Source organism: Mustela putorius, unplaced genomic scaffold (assembly GCF_011764305.1).
Source record: "Mustela putorius furo isolate JIRA1106 unplaced genomic scaffold, ASM1176430v1.1 tig00000743_pilon_pilon_pilon, whole genome shotgun sequence".
Classification (NCBI taxonomy): Eukaryota; Metazoa; Chordata; class Mammalia; order Carnivora; family Mustelidae; genus Mustela; species Mustela putorius.
Window position 1 is genome coordinate 3,989,392 of NW_025421464.1, and position 17,865 is coordinate 4,007,256.

General features: G+C 39.7%; 1 protein-coding gene across 6 annotated transcripts in view; it reads left to right on the top strand.

The window, feature by feature from the left end:
• Positions 1–17,865, top strand: part of ITCH (itchy E3 ubiquitin protein ligase) — a 130,156-nt gene that overhangs the window by 24,000 nt on the left and 88,291 nt on the right. The window contains exon 3 of one of the 6 annotated variants that reach the window (XM_045084101.1): positions 2,090–2,185. The exons of the other annotated variants lie outside the window; for them this stretch is intronic. Within the exon in view, the coding sequence (XP_044940036.1) occupies positions 2,153–2,185 (33 nt within the window). The 5' untranslated portion in view covers positions 2,090–2,152. The remainder of the gene's footprint in view (positions 1–2,089; positions 2,186–17,865) is intronic. 6 annotated transcript variants of the gene reach the window in all.

Consider the following 17,865-nt stretch of genomic DNA (forward strand, 5'->3'; position numbering starts at 1 on the left):
TTGTTTAGATTCATTTTTCCCTCCCTTCCCATATGAATCTCTGTCTTGTTTCTCAAATTCCTCATATTGATGAGATCATATGGTATTGTCTTTCTCTGACTTATTTCACTTAGCATGATACCATTTAGTTCCATCCACATTGTTGCAAATGGCAGGGTTTGGGGGCTTTTTTATGTCTGTGTAATATTCCATTGTGTGTGTGTGTGTGTGTGTGTATCACATATTCTTTGTCCATTCATCTGTTCATGGACATCGAAGCTCTTTCCATAGTTTGGCAATTGTGGACACTGCTGTTATAAACATTTGGGTGTGCATGCTCCTTCGGATCACTACATTTGTATCCTTTTGGTAAATACCCCGTGATGCAATTGCTGGGTTATAGGGTAGCTTTACTTTCAACTTTTGAGAAACCTCCATACTGTTTTCCAGAGTGGCTGCACCAGCTTGCATTCCCACCAGTAGTGAGGAGGGTTCCCCTTTCTCCACATCCTTGCCAACACCTGTTGTTTCCAGCCATTCTGACTGGTGTGAGGTGGTATCTCACTGTGGGTTTGATTTGTATTTCCCTGATGCCAAGTGATGTTGAGCACGTTTTCATGTGTCTGTTGGCCATTTGGATGTCTTTGCAGAAATGTCTGTGTCTTCTGTCCGTTTCTTGATTGGATTATTTGTTCTTTGGGTATTGAGTTTAAGTTTTTTATAGATTGTGGATACTAGCCCTTTATCTGATATGTCATTTGCAAATACCTTCCCCCATTTTGTTGGTCTTGGTTTTGTTGACTGTTTCCTTTGCTGTGCAAAAGCTTTTCATCTTGATGAAGTTCCAGTAGTTCATTTTTGCTCTTGTTTTTCTTGCCTTTGGCAATGTTCCTGGGAAGAAGTTGATGTGGCTGTCGAAGAGGTTGCTGCCTGTGTTCTGAAGGATTTGGATGGATTCTTGTCTCACCATTAGGTCTTTCATCCATTTTGAGTCTGTTTCTGTGTGTGGTGTAAGGAAATGGTCAGTTTCTTCTACATGTGGCTGTCCAGTTTTCCTAACACCATTTGTTGAAGAGACTGTCTTTTTTCCATTGGACATTCTTTCCTGCTTTGTTGAAGATTAGTTGACCACAGAGTTGAGAGTCCATTTCTGGGCTCTCTATTCTGTTCCATTGATCTATGTGTCTTTTTTTGTGCCAGTACCATACTGCTTGGTGATTACAGCTTTGTAATAGAGCTTAAAGTCCAGAATTGTGATGCCACTAGTTTTGGTTTTCTTTTTCAACATTCCTCTGGCCTTTCGGGGTCTTTTCTGGTTCCATACAAGTTCTAGGATTATTTGGATTTATTTGAAAAATGTTGATGGTATTTTGATAGGGATTGCATTAAATGTGTAGATTGCTCTAGGTAGCAAAGATATTTCACAATATTTGTTCTTCCAGTCCATGAGCATGAAACGTTTTTCCATTTTTTGGTGTCTTCCTCAGTTTCTTCCATGAGTATTTTATACTGAGTACAGGTTCTTTGCCTCTTTGGTTAGATTTATTCCTAGGTATCTTATGGTTTTGGGTGTGATTGTAAGTGGGATCAACTCCTTAATTTCTCTTTCTTCTTTCTTGCTGTTGGTGTATAGAAAGGCAACTGGTTTCTGTGCATTGATTTTATATCCTTTCATTTTACTGAATTCTTGTATAAGTTCTAGCAGTTTTGGGGATGGAGTCTTTTGGATTTTCCACAAAACGTACCATACTATCTGCAAAGAGTGAGAGTTTGACTTCTTTGCCGATTTGGATGCCTTTTATTTATTTTTGTTGTCTGATTGCTGAAGCTAGGACTTCTAGTACTATTTTGAATAGCAGTGGTGATAGTGGGCATCCCTGCTATGTTTCTGACCTTAGAGGGAAAGCGCTCAGTTTTTCTCCATGGGGAATGATATTTGGTGTGGGTTTTTCACAGATGGCTTTGATGATATTGAGGTATGTACCCTTTATCCCTATACTGTGAAGAGTTTTAATCACGAAGGGATGTTTTTTCTGCATCTGTTGAGAGTATTATATGGTTCTTGTTCTTCCCTTTATTAATGTACTATACCACATTGATTGATTTGCAGATGTTGAACCACCCTTGCAGCCCAGGAATAAATTCCAGTTGGTCATGGTGAATAATCCTTTTAATGTACTGTTGGATCCTATTGGCTAGTATTTTGGTAAGAATTTTTGCATCTGTGTTCATCAAGGATATTGGTCTGTAATTTTCCTTTTTGATGGGGTCTTTGTCTGGTTTGGGGATCAAGGTAATGCTGGCCTCATAAAATGAGTTTGGAAGTTTTCCTTCCATTTCTATTTTTTGGAACCATTTCAGGAGAATAAGTACTAATTCTTTAAATGTTTGGTAGAATTCCCCTGGGAAGCCATCTGGCCCTGGGCTCTTGTTGGGAAATTTTTGATAACTGCTTCAGTTTCCTTACTGGTTATAGGTCTGTTCAGATTTTTTATTTCTTCCTGGTTCAGTTTTGGTCATTTATACATCTCTAGGAATGTATCCATTTCTTCCAGATTGTCAAATTTTCTGGAATATAGTTGCTCATACTATGTTCTTATAATTGTTTGTATTTCTTTGGTGCTGGTTGTGATCTCTTCTCTTTCATTCATGATTTTATTATCTTGGATCTTTTCTATTTTTTTTTTTAAGATTTTATTTATTTATTTGTCAGACAGAGATCACAAGTAGGCAGAGAGGCAGGCAGAGAGAGAGGAAGGGAAGCAGGCTCCCTGCCGAGCAGAGAGCCTGACACGGGGCTCGATCCCAGGACCCTGGGATCATGACCTGGGCTGAAGGCAGAGGCTTAACCCACTGAGCCACCCAGGCGCCCCTCTATTTTGTTTTTGACAAATCTAGCCAGGGGTTTATCAATCTTACCAATTCTTTCAAAGAACCAGCTCCTAGTTTCGTTGATCTGTTCTGCTGTCCTTTTGGTTTCTTTTTCTTTGATTTCTACTCTGATCTTAATGATTTCTCTTCTCCTGCTGAGGTTTGGCTTTCTTTGCTGTTCTTTCTCCAGCTCCTTTAGGTATAGGGTTAGGGTGTGGTTTTTTGTTTTTGTTTTTGTTTTTGAGAGACCTTTCTTGGTCTGTTTGTTTTGTTTGTTTGTTTTTGTTTTTTATTTTGTTTTTTTGTCCGAGAGAGAAAGCACAGGCAGGCAGAGTAGGAGGCAGAAGGAGAAGCAGGCTCCCTGCCGAGCAAGGAGCCTGATGTGGGACTTGATCCCAGAACGCTGGTATCATGACCTGAGCCAAAGGCAGCTCCTTAACTGACTGAGCCACCCAGGCGTCCACTTTCTTGTTTCTTGAGAAAGGCTTGTATTGCTATATACTTTGCTGTCAGGACTGCCTTTGATGTGTCCCAAAGATTTTGAACAGTTGTGTTTTCATTTTCATTGGTTTCCATGAATTTTTAAAAATTCTTCTTTAATTTCCAGGTTGATTCATTCATCCATCAGTAGGATGCTCTTTAGCCTCCCTGTATTTGAGTTCTTTCCAACTTTTCTCTTGTGATTGAGTTCTAGTTTCAAAGCATTGCAGCCTGAAAATATGCAGGGAATGATCCTAATCTTTTGGTACCAGTTGAGACCTTATTTGTGACCCAGGATATGATCTGTTCTGGAGAATGTTCCATGTACACTAGAGAAGAATGTGTATTCTGTGGCTTTGGGTTGGAGTGTTCTGAATATATCTGTGATGTCCATCTGGTCATTGTGTCATTTAAAGCCTTTATTTCTCTGTTGATCTTTTGCTTAGATCATCTGTTCATTTCAGTGAGGGGGATGTTAAACTCCCCTACTATTATTGTGTTACTGTCAGTATATTTCTTTGATATTAACTGATTTATATAATTGGCTGCTCCCATGTTAGGGGTATAGATATTTAATTTTTTTTTTTTTAAGATTTTATTTATTTTTTTGACAGAGAGAGAGATCACAAGTAGGCAGAGAGGCAGGCAGAGACAGAGGGGGAAGCAGGCTCCCTGCTGAGCAGAGAGCCTGATGCGGGGCTCGATCCCAGGACACTGAGATCATGACCCGAGCCGAAGGCAGCGGCTTAATCCACTGAGCCACCCATGTGCCCCTGGATATTTAAAATTGTTAAATCTTCTTGTTGGACAGACTCTTTAAGTAGGATAGTGTCCTTCCTCATCTCTTATTGTAGTTTTTGGCTTAAAATCTAATTTGTCTTATACAAGGATTGCCACCCCAGACTTCTTTTGATGTCCATTAGCATGGTAAGTGGTTTTCCACCCCCTCACTTTAAATCTGGAGGTGTCTGTGAGTCTCTTGCAGACAGCATATGAAAAGGTCTTACTTTTTTATCCATTCTGGAACCCTGTGTCTTTTGATTGAGGTATTTAACCCGTTTACATTCAGGGTAACTATTGAAAGATAGGATTTTAGTGCTATTGTATTGCCTGTAAGGTGACTGTTACTGTATATTGTCTCTGTTCATTTCTGGTGTATATGACTTTTAAGCTTTCTATTTTAGAGGACCATTTTCAGTATTTCCTGTAGGGTTGATAACCACTTAATTTCAATAATATACAAAAGCTTTTCCTTTACAGCTCTGTCAGTACCCATTTTAGTTATCGATGTTACAGAATTGTATCTTGTGCATTGTTGTGGCATTTCTTTTTATGCCTTCACCTTGGAAGTCACATACTATCCTTTCTTGCCACATTCTGTTCATTAGAAGAGAGTAACTAAATCTGGCCTGCACTCAAGAGACAGGGTATTAGGTTCCATCTTTTGAAGGGAGTAATATCAAATAGTTTGTGGATATATATTAAAATGCCATCATCTGTTCAGGTTGCAAAATAATGATTCTTTCATTTCTTCTTCATTTATTAAGCTCAGCTAAGTTTTGACAGCAAACTCAGTCCCTATGACCAGCCTCCAAATACTGTTTCCAAACCAGTTTTTTTAAATTACATTTTATTACTTTTTATTCATATCCCCAGATCTTCTGGTTTATTTGATTACTTAACATTTCTGTGCTTGTTTCATCATTGGCAAAATGTTGATAGTAGTATCTATGTCATTGGGAGTGTATTAATTTCCTGTGACTGCTATAACAAATTACCTCAAACTTGGTGACCTAAAATAGAGAATTTCTCACAGTTCTGGAGGCTAGAAGTCTGAAGGCAAGATGTCAGAATAGCTGCATTTGCTTTAAAACTCTGGGGAGAATCCTTCCTTCCTTTTGCTACCACCTGGTGGCTCTAGGTGTCTCTTGGCTTTTGGCTACATAATTTTAATCTCTGCCTATCTTCTCATGGCCTTTTTTTTCTTCTACTTTCTGTATGTTTCTTAACAGGACAGTTGTTACTAGATTTAAGGTGCAGCTGGATAATCGGGATGCTACCATCTAGAAATTCCTAATTAGATGTGTAAAGACCCTTCTTCCAAGTAAGGTCACGTTTGTAGGTTTCAGGAAATAGGATGTGGACATATTTTGGGAGCCATTACTCAGCTCATTACCGGGAGATTGTATTAAATGAATTAGTACATGTAAAATTCTTTAAAATGGTTCCCAGCATATGATTATTCACCAAACTAGTTTTTGTTTTTTTTTTTAAGATTTATTTATTTATTTATTTGAGAGAGATACCTGAAGAGAAGAAACACTTAAGCAGGGAGAGTGGGAGAGGGAGAAGCAGGCTTCCTACTGAGCAGGAAGCTCACCCCAGGGGCTCTATCCCAGGACCCTTGGATCATGACCCGAGTGGAAGGCAAACACACAATGACTAAGCCACCCAGGTGCCCTTTTTTTTTTTTAGATTTTATTTATTTATTAGAGATCACAAGTAAGAAGAGAGGCAGGCAGAGAGAGGAGGAAGCAGGCTCCCTGCTGAGCAGAGAGCCCGATGTGGGGCTCGATCCCAGGACCCCAAGATCAAGACCTGAGCTGAAGGCAGCGGCTTTAACCTACTGAGTCATTTTTTTTTTAAGATTTTGGTTTTAAGTGATTTCTACACCCAGGTGGATCTTGAAATCATAACCTGAGATCAAGAATTGCATCTCCACTGACTGAGCCATCCAGGTGCCCCCAAACTAGTTTTTTTTTTTTTTCTTAAGGGCAGAGGGAAAGGGAGAGAGAGAATCTTAAACAGACTCCATGCCCAGCACAGATCCTGATACAGGACTCACAATCCTGAGGTCATGACCTGAGCCAAAATCAAAAGTAAGATGCTTAACTGACTGAGCCACCCAGGTACCCAAACTAATAATTTTTTATTATGATGATGCTTGTAATTTATTGCAGTCTCCTGAATCTAATACTTTTTCTTTTATACCACATTATTTTAGCAGTTTAAATTTCCATACCTATAGTGCATAATTAGGGTGGCGTTATGTCATGGTTTGCCTAGTATAGGTCGGGTTTATTCCTGTTGACACAACATCTCATCTTGTCCCTGTTCACGATCAAAACCTTTCCAGTTTGTATGAAAAATTAAATGGTCACTGTCCCATAATTCATCCTATTCTTTATTTTGCCTTTTAAGAAATAAATCATTACCAAATGTAAAATAAGCACATACCATTCTATTTGAATTGTAAGAACTTAAGGATAGGTTTTAAGCATGTTAGGCTAGTACTTCAGTGTAAGTTTTTTTTTCATGTAATTTAGAGCAGAGATCTTATATTACCCTAGTACTTAGCCAAGATTATACCATGGTTTCTCTGTTAGTGTCCTGTTGCTATACAATAGATTATCCAGAAGTTCTGGGGCTTAAAATAATAATTACTTATCTTCTGCAGTTTCTATGGTTGAGAAATTTGGGAGTAGCTTGCCAGAGCAGTTGTGGCTTAAGGTCTCTCTTGGTACCTCTTGATATCAGTTAGATAATCAGGCTGCATTCATCTTTAGTCTTGACTAGGACTGGAAGGAAGATCTACTTCCAAGGTGGCTCACTCATGGTTAGCAAATTGGTGCTGGCTTTAGTGGGAGGCTTCATTTCCTTTTTACCTAGAAATCTCCATAGGACCACTTAAATGTTTACTGACTTCTCCCAGAATAAGCAATCCTAGGGATCAAGGCAAAAGTTTGTAATGCTTTTATGACCTAGCTTTAAATATAGTACAATGCTACTTCCACCATATTCTGTGGTTGTATAAGCCAGCCTTGTGTCACTGTCAGGGGAATTACACAAGAGTTTTAATATCAGGACGTAAGGATTTTGGGGGGGACTTTTTTTTTTTTTTTTAAAGATTGTATTATTTGTTTATTTGACAGAGATCACAAGTAGGCAGAGAGGCAGGCAGAGAGAGAGGAAGAGAAGCAGGCTCCCTGCTGAGCAGAGAGCCCGATTCGGGGCTCAATCCCAGGACCCTGGGATCGTGACCTGAGCTGAAGGCAGAGGCTTTAACCCACTGAGCCAGCCAGGCGCCTTGGGGGTACATTTTTTAAAAAAGATTTTATTTACTTGTCAGAGAGAAACCACAAGCATGGGGGGTGGCAGGCAGAGGGAGAAACAGGCTCCTTGCTGACCATGGAGCCTGATGTGGGGCTCTATCCCAGGACCCTCAGTTCATAGCCTAAGCTGACGGCAAATGTCCAATCAACTAAGCTACCCAGGTGTCCCTTTTGCTAGAGTTTAGACGGAATTTGGAAGGAGATTCAGACATGCATGTGTAATCTATCATTTTGTAAAAGAACTTTCTCTACATATTTCATTTTTCTCTTTTTGTTTACTTCCTGCATTCTTCTGGATTCGTATTTCTTTTTCTCTCAAATCTCTTTTCTCCATACTGGTTTGAAATATGTGCACTCTGTTTTTAATTTTTTACTGTTTTGTTTTGAAATTTTAACTTGCATATTAACATCACAAAAGTTAATCAGTATCTTTGCCTTGCTGAGCAATAGGAAGATCTTAGAAATAAACTCCAGTTATCTTCATTCCTGATTTTCATTTCAGTATTTTAGCTTTATATTTTTAAATCCTCAAATTAGATGTTCTTTCACATATTTTATATTTACCTAATGTGTACCATTAGGTAAACATTATTTTTTTTTAAAGATTTTATTTACTTGACAGACAAGTAGGCAGAGAGGCAGGCAGAATGGGAGGAGGAAGCAGGCTCCCTGCTGAGCAGAGAACCCGGCTGGGGGCTTGATCCCAGGACCCTGAGATCATTAACTGAGCTGAAGGCAGAGGCTTTAACCCACTGAGCCACCCAGGCGCCCCTCTTAGTCACTTTTTTATCTTGAGTCGCAGAACTTCTTTTAAGAATCATTGTCTTTATTCCTGAAGTACATCCTTTAGAATTTCTTTTTTTTTTTTTTTAAGATTTTATTTATTTATTTATTTGACAGAGAGAGAGAGAGAGAGATCACAAGTAGGCAGAGAGGCAGGCAGAGAGAGAGGAAGGGAAGCAGGCTCCCGCTGAGCAGAGAGCCTGATGTGGGACTCAATTCCAGGACCCTGAGATCATGACCTGAGCTGAAGGCAGAGGTTTAACCCACTGAACCACCCAGGCCCCCTCCTTTAGAATTTCTTAAAACTTCTTTGCCTTTCAGCTAAGATCAAGTGTAGAATTTCTTCTAGTGAGGATCCATTGGTAGTAAAACCTTTAGCGTAGAAAAATAAAAAAATTCTCCTAAAATTTTTTTGTTTTTTTTTTGTCTTAGTTTTATTGATTTGTAGTTCACACACCATACAATATACCCATTGTTAATGTATAGTTCTCTGCATCTCTTAGTTCTCACTCCAAGTGCCACGTCTGCTTAGCCCTAGGCAACCAATGATTTACTTACTGTCTCTATAGTTTAGTTGACTCTGGACATATTGTGTAGATGGAATCCTATAATAATCTGGTCCTTTGTGACTGGCTTCTTTCACTTAGCTTAGTATTTTCAGGGTTCGTGATACAGATTTTACCAGTGCTTCATTTCTTTTTATTGCTGAATAATATTCCATTGTCTGAAAATTTTTTTTCTTTCTTTTTTTTTTTTAAGAATGAATGAAACAAGATGGGATTGGGAGGGAGACAAACCATAAGTGACTTTGTTTTTTTTTAAGATTTTATTTATTTGACAGAGAGAGAGAAATCACAAGTAGGCAGAGAGGCAGGCAGAGAGAGAGGAAGGGAAGCAGGCTCCCGCTGAGCAGAGAGCCTGATGTGGGACTCAATTCCAGGACCCTGAGATCATGACCTGAGCTGAAGGCAGAGGCTTTAACCCACTGAGCCACCATTAAAAATCCATTCATTATTTGATGGCCATTTGGGTTATTTGTTTTCTGACTGTTATGAATAATGCTGTGAATATTCATGTTCAGGTTTTTGTGTGGACATGTTTTCATTTCTTCTGGGTGTATCCCTGGAGAAGAATAGCTGTATCACCTGGTAATTCAGTGTTTTACTTCTTGAGGAACCATTGCAGTTGCACCATTTTACACTGTATGAAAGTTCTAACTTATGTACATCCTCATTAACAGTAGTTATTGGTTATTTTGATTATAGGCATCCTAAGTAGGTGTGAAGTGGTATCTTATTTCGGTTTTAATTTGCATGTCTCTGATGATTAATGATGTTGAGTATCTTTTCATGTGCTTATTGGCCATTTGTGTATCTTTGGAGAAATGTCTTTTTAGGTATTTTGCCAGTTTTTCAGTCATTGCCTTTGCGACAGCTCCTTAGATATTTAGATACTTTTTGTCGGATGTATACGATTTACAGAAATTATCTTGCATTTTGTGGGTTGGCTTCTCACTTTTTTTTCCCCAAGATTTATTTATTTTAGAGAGAGTGTGCATGTATACCGGCCCATCTGCTTGTGCTTTGGGTGAGGGACAAAGGGAGAAGTAGAGAGAATCCCAAGTAGAATCCCTGCTAAGTAAGGATCCCTCCCTACATGGGGCTCAGTGTGAAGGGCTTGATCTCACCACGGTGAGATCATGACTGAGCTGAAATCATCTGTCAGAGACTAAGCCAACTCAGCAACCCAGATACCTCTGGCTTCTCACTTCTTTTTTTAAAAAGGATTTTATTTATTTATTTATTTGAGAGAGAGAAGAGAGAGTGAGCATTAGGGGGGAGGATCAGAGGGAGAAACAGACTCCCCACTGAGCAGGGAGCCTGATGCGGGACTCGATTTTGGGACTCCAAGATCATGACCTGAGCTGAAGGCAGTTGCTTGACCAAGTGAGCCACCCAGGTGCCCTGGCTTCTCACTTCTTGATGGTTGTTTTGAAAAACAAAAATTTTAACTTTTAATTTATATACACTTTGCTTTGCTTTTGCTTTTATATTGGGTTCTAGTTGAATTTTAGGGTTTTTTTTCTTCAAAAAAATGCCATTGGAATTTTGAATGGGATTGCACTGAATCTGTAAATCTTTCAACCCATGAATATGGATGTCCTTCCATTTATTTGTGGCTTCTTTAATTTCTTTCAGCAGAGTTTTGTAGTTTTTTATTTTATTTATGAGAGAGAGACAACATGAGAAAGAGAGAACACGAGTGAGGAGAAGGGAGAGGGAGAAGCAGACTCCCCACTGAGCAGGGAGCTGGGTGCGGGGGCTCAGTCCCCCGCCCCTGGGATCATGACCTGAGCCAAAGGCAATGCTTAACCGACTGAGCCACCGAAACACCCCAAGGTTTGCAGTTTCATCTCCTTGATTAAGTTTATTCCTGAGTATTTTACTCTTTTTGGTGATGTTGTAAGTGGGGTTGTTCTCTTTATTTTTTTTCCTGGTCTGATTGCTCTGGCTAGGAGTATTATATGAAATAAAAACAGTGGGAGTTAGCATTCTGTCTTATTCCTAGTATTAGAAGACAAGGTTTTAATTTTTCACCACTGAGTGTGATATTAATTGTGGGCTTTCAATATATACCATTCATTTTGTTGAGGTAATTTTCTTCTGTTCCTAGTTTAACAGTTTTTATCATGAAAGACTATTGAATTTTGTCAAATACTTTTTTTTACATCAGTTGTGATGATCATGTGATTTTTAGCCTTCTTTTAATTGTAACACACTGATTTTTGTATTTTGATCCATCCTTGCAACCCAGTGATGAATCCCACATGGTCATAACATAGTTAGCCTTTTAATGTGTTGTTGAATTTGGTTTGCTAGTATGAAAAACTGGACATTATTAATGTTCTGGAAATCAAATTCATCTGCTACTTCATGGTTTCTTCTCTTCTCTTTTCTTTTTTTAAGATTTATTTATTTAGAGCACGTGTGTGCAGGGGGAGGGGCAAAGGGAGAGGGAGAGAGACCCAGGCAGACATTGCTCAGCATGAGTCAGGATGCAGGGTTCGATCCCAGGACCTTGAGATCATGACCCTGAGCCCAAAATAAAAACCCAGGGGCGCCTGGGTGGCTCAGTGGGTTAAGCCGCTGCCTTCGGCTCAGGTCATGATCTCAGGGTCCTGGGATCGAGTCCCGCATCGGGCTCTCTGCTTGGCGGGGAGCCTGCTTCCTCCTCTCTCTCTCTCTCTGCCTGCCTCTCTGCCTACTTGTGATCTCTCTCTGTCAAATGGATAAATAAAATCTTTAAAAAAATGAAAAATTTTTTCATTTTTTCAAACAGACTGAGCCACCCAGCTGCCCCTTATTTCATGATTTCTTATTGCTGCTCATAGTGGTTGTTTACTTATTCGATGACCTTTCCAAACTAATTTTGTGTAGTCTGTATTCTTTGTCATGTATGGCCACTGAAGTCTGTGTTCTGTTAGATTAGTGTTCAGCAATGATTGATGGATGTCCTTAAAAACTTGCAATCAAAAAACCCCCCAAACACTACCATGTTTGCAGATTGGCTGTGTTTGGACACTCCTGTGGTTAGGCAATTTAAAACTGTCTTAGCTTTTATTTCCTCCTTGCGTGGAGCCTGAAGGTCAATCAGAGTTAAGGGCCAGGATCTTCTCCTAGCCCTGCGGAGCACGCATCCACCCCTTGGCCTTTGCACGGACTTCTAGTTTTAACATAATACCCAAGAGTGTTTCAAAGCCCTCATTGCCCCAATACATCTTGTTCTCCAGTCTCTTCCTTCCGTGCCCCACCTATTATCCCTTTCCCCTGGAGGCATAGGTTACTGCCTTTGCTTTTAAATGCTTTTGGCAAACGCTACCTGGCTATTTCAGCCCCAAGGAAGCTGCCATGCAAGAGAACAAAGGCAAGAGACATTCTTGAACCTATCAGTCCTTCATGTAACTTCTGGACAGGTCAAAACATACAACCACAGTTCTTTTGTAGGGGTCCAGCTTTTTCTTTTTTTTTTTTTTAACATATGGTTGTGCAGTTGTCCCAGCACCATTTGTTGAAGAGATGGTAGTGAGTTTTTAGATGTGACACCAATAGCATAATCCATGAAAGATGAAACTTAATAAGTTGGACTTTATTAAAATGCACTAAGTGAGGGGTGCCTTGCTTGGTTCAGTTGTTAAGCATCTGCCTTTGGCTTAGGTCATGATCCCAGGGTCCTGGGATTGAGCCCCATATCAGGCTCTCTGCTCAGTAAGAAGCCTCCTTCCTCTCCCACTCCCCCTGCTTGTGTTCCCTCTCTTGCTCTCTCTGTCAAATAAATAAATAAAATCTCTTTTAAAAAAATGCACTATGTGATACTGTGGTCTTAAAATAAAAAATATGTATCTGCTTTTCAGTCCTGTTCCTGACACAGAGCTCCTAAAACTCTTGGAATTTCCTAAGTGATCAGAGTGATAAAGGTGTCTTTTCTTAGGTTAATGAGGTGGCTTTTAGAAGTTGTCTTAAGGGGGCGCCTGGGTGGCTCAGTGGGTTAAATCCTCTGCCTTCAGCTCAGGTCTTAATCCCAGGTTCCTGGGATCAGCCCCCCCCCCCCATTGTCTCTCTGCTCAGCAGGGAGCCTGCTTCCTCCTCTCTCTCTGCCTGCCTCTCAGCCTACTTGTGATCTCTGCCTGTCAAATGAATAAATAAATAAAATCTTAAAAAAAAAAAGTTGTCTTAAGGTGGAAGCTGGTTGTCATTGGAGCCAACCATGTGATTAGAGATTGACACTTTTAGTTCCCTCCCACCCCCAAGGAGGAGAGGGCTGGAGATCGGAGTTCAATTGATAATGGTCAGCCTCCATAAAAATCTAAAAGGATGGTTTTCGGAGAGGTTCTAGGTTGGTGAATACAGGAAGATTTGGGGAGAGTAGTGCACTGGCTGAGGATCTGAAACTTCATACCTTTTCTCCATACCGTGCCCTGTGCATCTCTTTCATCTGGCTGTTAGTGATATCTTTTTATAATAAACTGGTAATCTAGGAATTTGTGAGCCACTCTAGCAAATTAATCAGACCCAAGGAGGTGGTCATTAGAACCTCTGGTATATAGCTGGTTAGTCAGCACAGGGCATCCTGGACTTGAGACAAGCATCTGAAGTGGGGTCGGGGGAACTTGTAGGACTGATCACTTAACCTGTGGGATCTGACACTATGTCTGGGTGAATAAGAATTAAGAATTAAGCTGTAGGACACCCAGCTGGTGTCAGAAAATTGGTCGTTGGTGTGAGGAAACCACCCCCATCCCCCACATACACCCACAGTTTGGAACATTTACGCTGTTAAGAAGGAGAAGCCATAGGCTGTGAGAAAATACTTGCAAAACACAAGTCTCTTAAAGAACTTGTTTCTAAAATACATAAAGAACTCTTAAAATGTAATAATGTAGAAACAAGTTAAAAATTGAGCAAAAGCTCTGAAGAGATACCCTACCAAACAATATATACATAGATGCCAAATAAGCATATGAAAAGATGTTCAATATCATGGGAATTACAAATTAAACCATCAGTGAAGTATCACTGTATATCTGTTAGATTGGCAAAATTTTGAAAAGCTAATAATACCAAAAGCTGGTGAAGATACAGAATAAGCAAGCATGAGTTGTGGGGGTGGGGCAGAAGCAGATTCTCCAGGAAGCAGGGAACCTGACCTGGTGCTTGATTCTAGGACACTGAGATCATTACCTGGGTTGAAGGCAGACAACTGACTGAGCCACCCAACAGCCCCAGGAGTTTTCCTTCAATCCTAATAGGAATGCAGAATGGTACAACTACTTTGGAAGATGATTTGGCAGTTTCTTAGAGGGTTAAAACATAGGCTTACCATTATCCAGCAGTTGTATACCTATTTACTCAATTAAATTAAAAGCTTAAGTCCACAAATAAACTGTACATGAATTTTTATAGCAGTTTTTTTCATAATTGCCCCAAACCAGAAGCAAGCAAGATATCCTTTAATAGGAGAATGGATAAACTGTGGAGGGGCACCTGGGTGGCTCAGTGGCTTAAAGCCTCTGCCTTCCTTTGGCTCAGGTCATAATCCCGCATTGGGCTCTCTGCTTGGCAGGGAGCCTGTTTCTCCCTCTCTCTGCCTGCCTGTCTGCCTACTTTTGATCTCTGTCTGTGAAATAAATAAATAAAATCTTTAAAAAAAAACAAAAACAAACCAAACACACAATGGAATATTATTCAGCAATTAAAAAAGGTTGTCAAGCCATGGAAAGGTATGGAGGAACCTTTAGTAATATTGCTGAGTAGTAGAAGGCAGTCCGAAAAGGCCTCAAATTATATGATTCCACCTACCTGACATTAAGATGTCAAATTTTAAGGGGCTCAAATTTACAACCTGAGATCAAGAGTCTCTACCAACTGCTTGAGCAAGCTCTACGGACTAAGCCAGCCAGGCATCCCTGGACTGACTGACTTATTTATTTTTAATTTTTAAAGTTTTATTAATTTTTTTAAAAAGATTTTAAGTAATCTGTATACCCACTGTGGGGCTTAAACTCAAAACCCCAAGATCGAGAGTCCCGTACTCCAGACTGTGCAGCCAGGTGCCCCTGGACTTTTTTTGTTGTTGTTAAGATTTTATTTATTTATTTGACAGAGAGAGAGATCACAAGTAGGCAGAGTAGCAGGCAAAGAGAGAGGGGGAAGCAGGCTCCCTGCTGAGCAGGAATTCTGATGCAGGGCTCAATCCCAGGACCCTGAGATCATGACCTGAGCTGAAGGCAGAGGCTCAACCAACAGCCACCCAGGCGCCCCTGAACAGTTTTTTTTTTAATTGACGTATAGTTGACACACAGTGTTACATTATTTTCAGGTATACAACATAGTGATTTGATGGCTCTATTATGCTATGCACACCGCAAGTGTAGCTGCCATCTCTCACCCTACGTCACTATTATAAGACCATTGATGTATTCCCTATGCTGTACCTTTCATCCCCATGACTTACTCATTTCATAACTGGAAGTCTGTATCTCCCACTCTCTTTGCCCATTTTGCCTAGTCTCCTTACCCTCTCCCTTCTGACAACCATGGTTTGTTCTCTGTATTTAAGGTCTGCTTCTGCTTTTTTTGTTTGTTCATTTGTTTTGTGTTTTATATTCCATGTGTAGGTGAAATCATATGGTATTTGTCTTTCTCTGTCTAACTTATTTCACTTAGCATAATATCCTCTAGGACCATCAATGCTCTTATAAATGGCAAGATTTTTTTTTTAAATATGGTTAATACTCTGTTGTATATACATACCACATCTTTATCCATTCATCTACTGATGGGCATTTAGGTTGCTTCCATTTTTTATTTGTTGTAAATAATGCTGCATTAAAGATAAGGGTGCTTATATATTTTTGAATTAATGTTTTAAGTTTTCTTGGGTAAATACCCAGTGGTGGAATTACTGGATCGTGTGGTATTTCTATTTGTAATTTTTTAAGGAACCTCCATATTGTTTTCCACAGTGGCATACCAATTTACATTCTTACTAACAGTGCTCAGTGGTCCCTTTTCTGAACATTCTTGCCAATACTTATTATTTCTTGTATTTTTGATGCGAGGTATTGTGACAGGTGAAATTGTGGACTTAAAAAAAAAAAGAAGACAACAAAACTTCCAGAATATTCTAGGCACTGATAACAAGGTAGAGAAAGAAGGTGCCTGCTTTTGTGGACTTTAAAGTCCATTCATATAAAGTGATTGGATGTTTCCTTTAGGATAAGTCCAGACAGATGTGAGGAGGTGATACTTAACTTGAAGACTGAATATAAGATGTTAGCTATTTTTTTAAAACGATATATTTATTCATTTGAGAGAGAGATCAAGAGAGAGCGTGTGTGCATGAGCTGGAGGAGGGGCAGAGGGAGAATCCTCAAGCAGACTTCCCACTGAGAGATGTGGGGTTTGATTCCAGGACTGGGAGATCATGACTTGAGTGGAGATCAAGAGCAGAATGCTCAATCTACTGAGCCACTCAGGTGCACCTATTTATTTATTTATTTATTTATTTAATTTTATTTTTTTAAGATTTTATTTGTTTATTTGACAGACAGAGATTACAAGTAGACAGAGAGGCAGGCAGAGAGAGAGAGAGGGAAGCAGGCTCCCTGCTGAGCAGAGAGCCCGATGCGCGGGACTCGATCCCAGGACCCTGGGATCATGACCTCAGCCGAAGGCAGCGCCTTAACCCACTGAGCCACCCAGGCGCCCAGGTGCACCTATTTAAAGACAGAGGAAAAAGCATGCCCAGCAGACAGAACAGTTAGGTACAAACTCTGTAAGGCTGGAAAGACCTAGCGTGTTTGAGAAATAGAAAGAAAGCTAGATTTTTAATGGGTGAGGGGGAGAATGATAACGAGATAAGATCAGAGACTCAGTCATGGGTAGAATGGAGTCAGGCATCTGTAAGCCAGGGAAGGAGTTTAGATTCTATTTTAACTGAGATAGGAGGTTACTGAGTGGTTAAGCAGAGTAGAATATGATCTTTTTTTTTTTTTTTTAAAGATTTATTTATTTGAGAGGGAGAGAGAGAGAGAGAACAAGCAGAGGGAGCTGCAGGGGGAGAGGGAGAAGCAGATGCCCCAGTGAGCAGAGAGCCTGACATGGGGCTCAATCCCAGTACTGTGGGATTATGACTTTAGCGGAAGGCAGACACTTAAATAACTGAGCCACCCAGGCATCCCTAATCTAACCTTTTTTTTTTTTTTTTAAGCATATTCTAGTTGCTCTGTGGAGAATGGTGGGGCGGGGAGGGAGCAGGAGCTGGGAGCAAGTGCAGAAGCAAGGAAACCAGTTTAATAACTTCTCATAATTTGTTGCCAAGGAAGGAATGGATGTTTATAGCTTGGACTTGGATGCTTAAGAAGGGAAGGAGAAAAGTAGCTATATAGTAGGGTATGTTTTGTAGGCAGGATCTTTGGAATTTATTGAGGGAAAGATAAAGCCCACATTTTGTTTAGCTTGAGCAACTGAATGGATGGTGGTGCTATTGAGGCCAGGGTGAGTGTAAAATTTTAGTCATTTTAACCAGGTAGGTATGCATTTGTAAATAATGGTCAAACCTAAGAGTCCGGAGCTCAGGGAGAAAGATGGGACTTGACGTATAGATTCTCTCTTATATCTACTCTCTCTCTTGCCTGTTTTTAAATTGTGCAGATCATCTGTGATACATGTTTTCTTTTAGAAACCTCAAAAATACATATAAAACTACAGATCCCCATGAACACCTTCTGTGCATATTCTTCTCCTCCACAAAAGTAACCACTGTGACCAATTTCAGATGTATACCTTTTTTGCATTTATTTATGGGTACCTATAGGAATATATAATTTTTGTCTGCAGTATATAATTTCTGTTTGCAAAAATAACACCATATTGTATATATTTTGTAACTTAAATGTTCTTGTAATCATTTAGTTTCATTCATTAATAGGTTACTTGTTTCAGTGGCTGCATAGTATTCTGTTCTATGGTATGAATATGTGATTTAACTGGTTGCCAATATATATTAGTTGGTTTCTTTAGGTTTTCTTTTTTATTATTATATGGATGGTTATTTTAATTTTTCTTAATTTAAAATACTT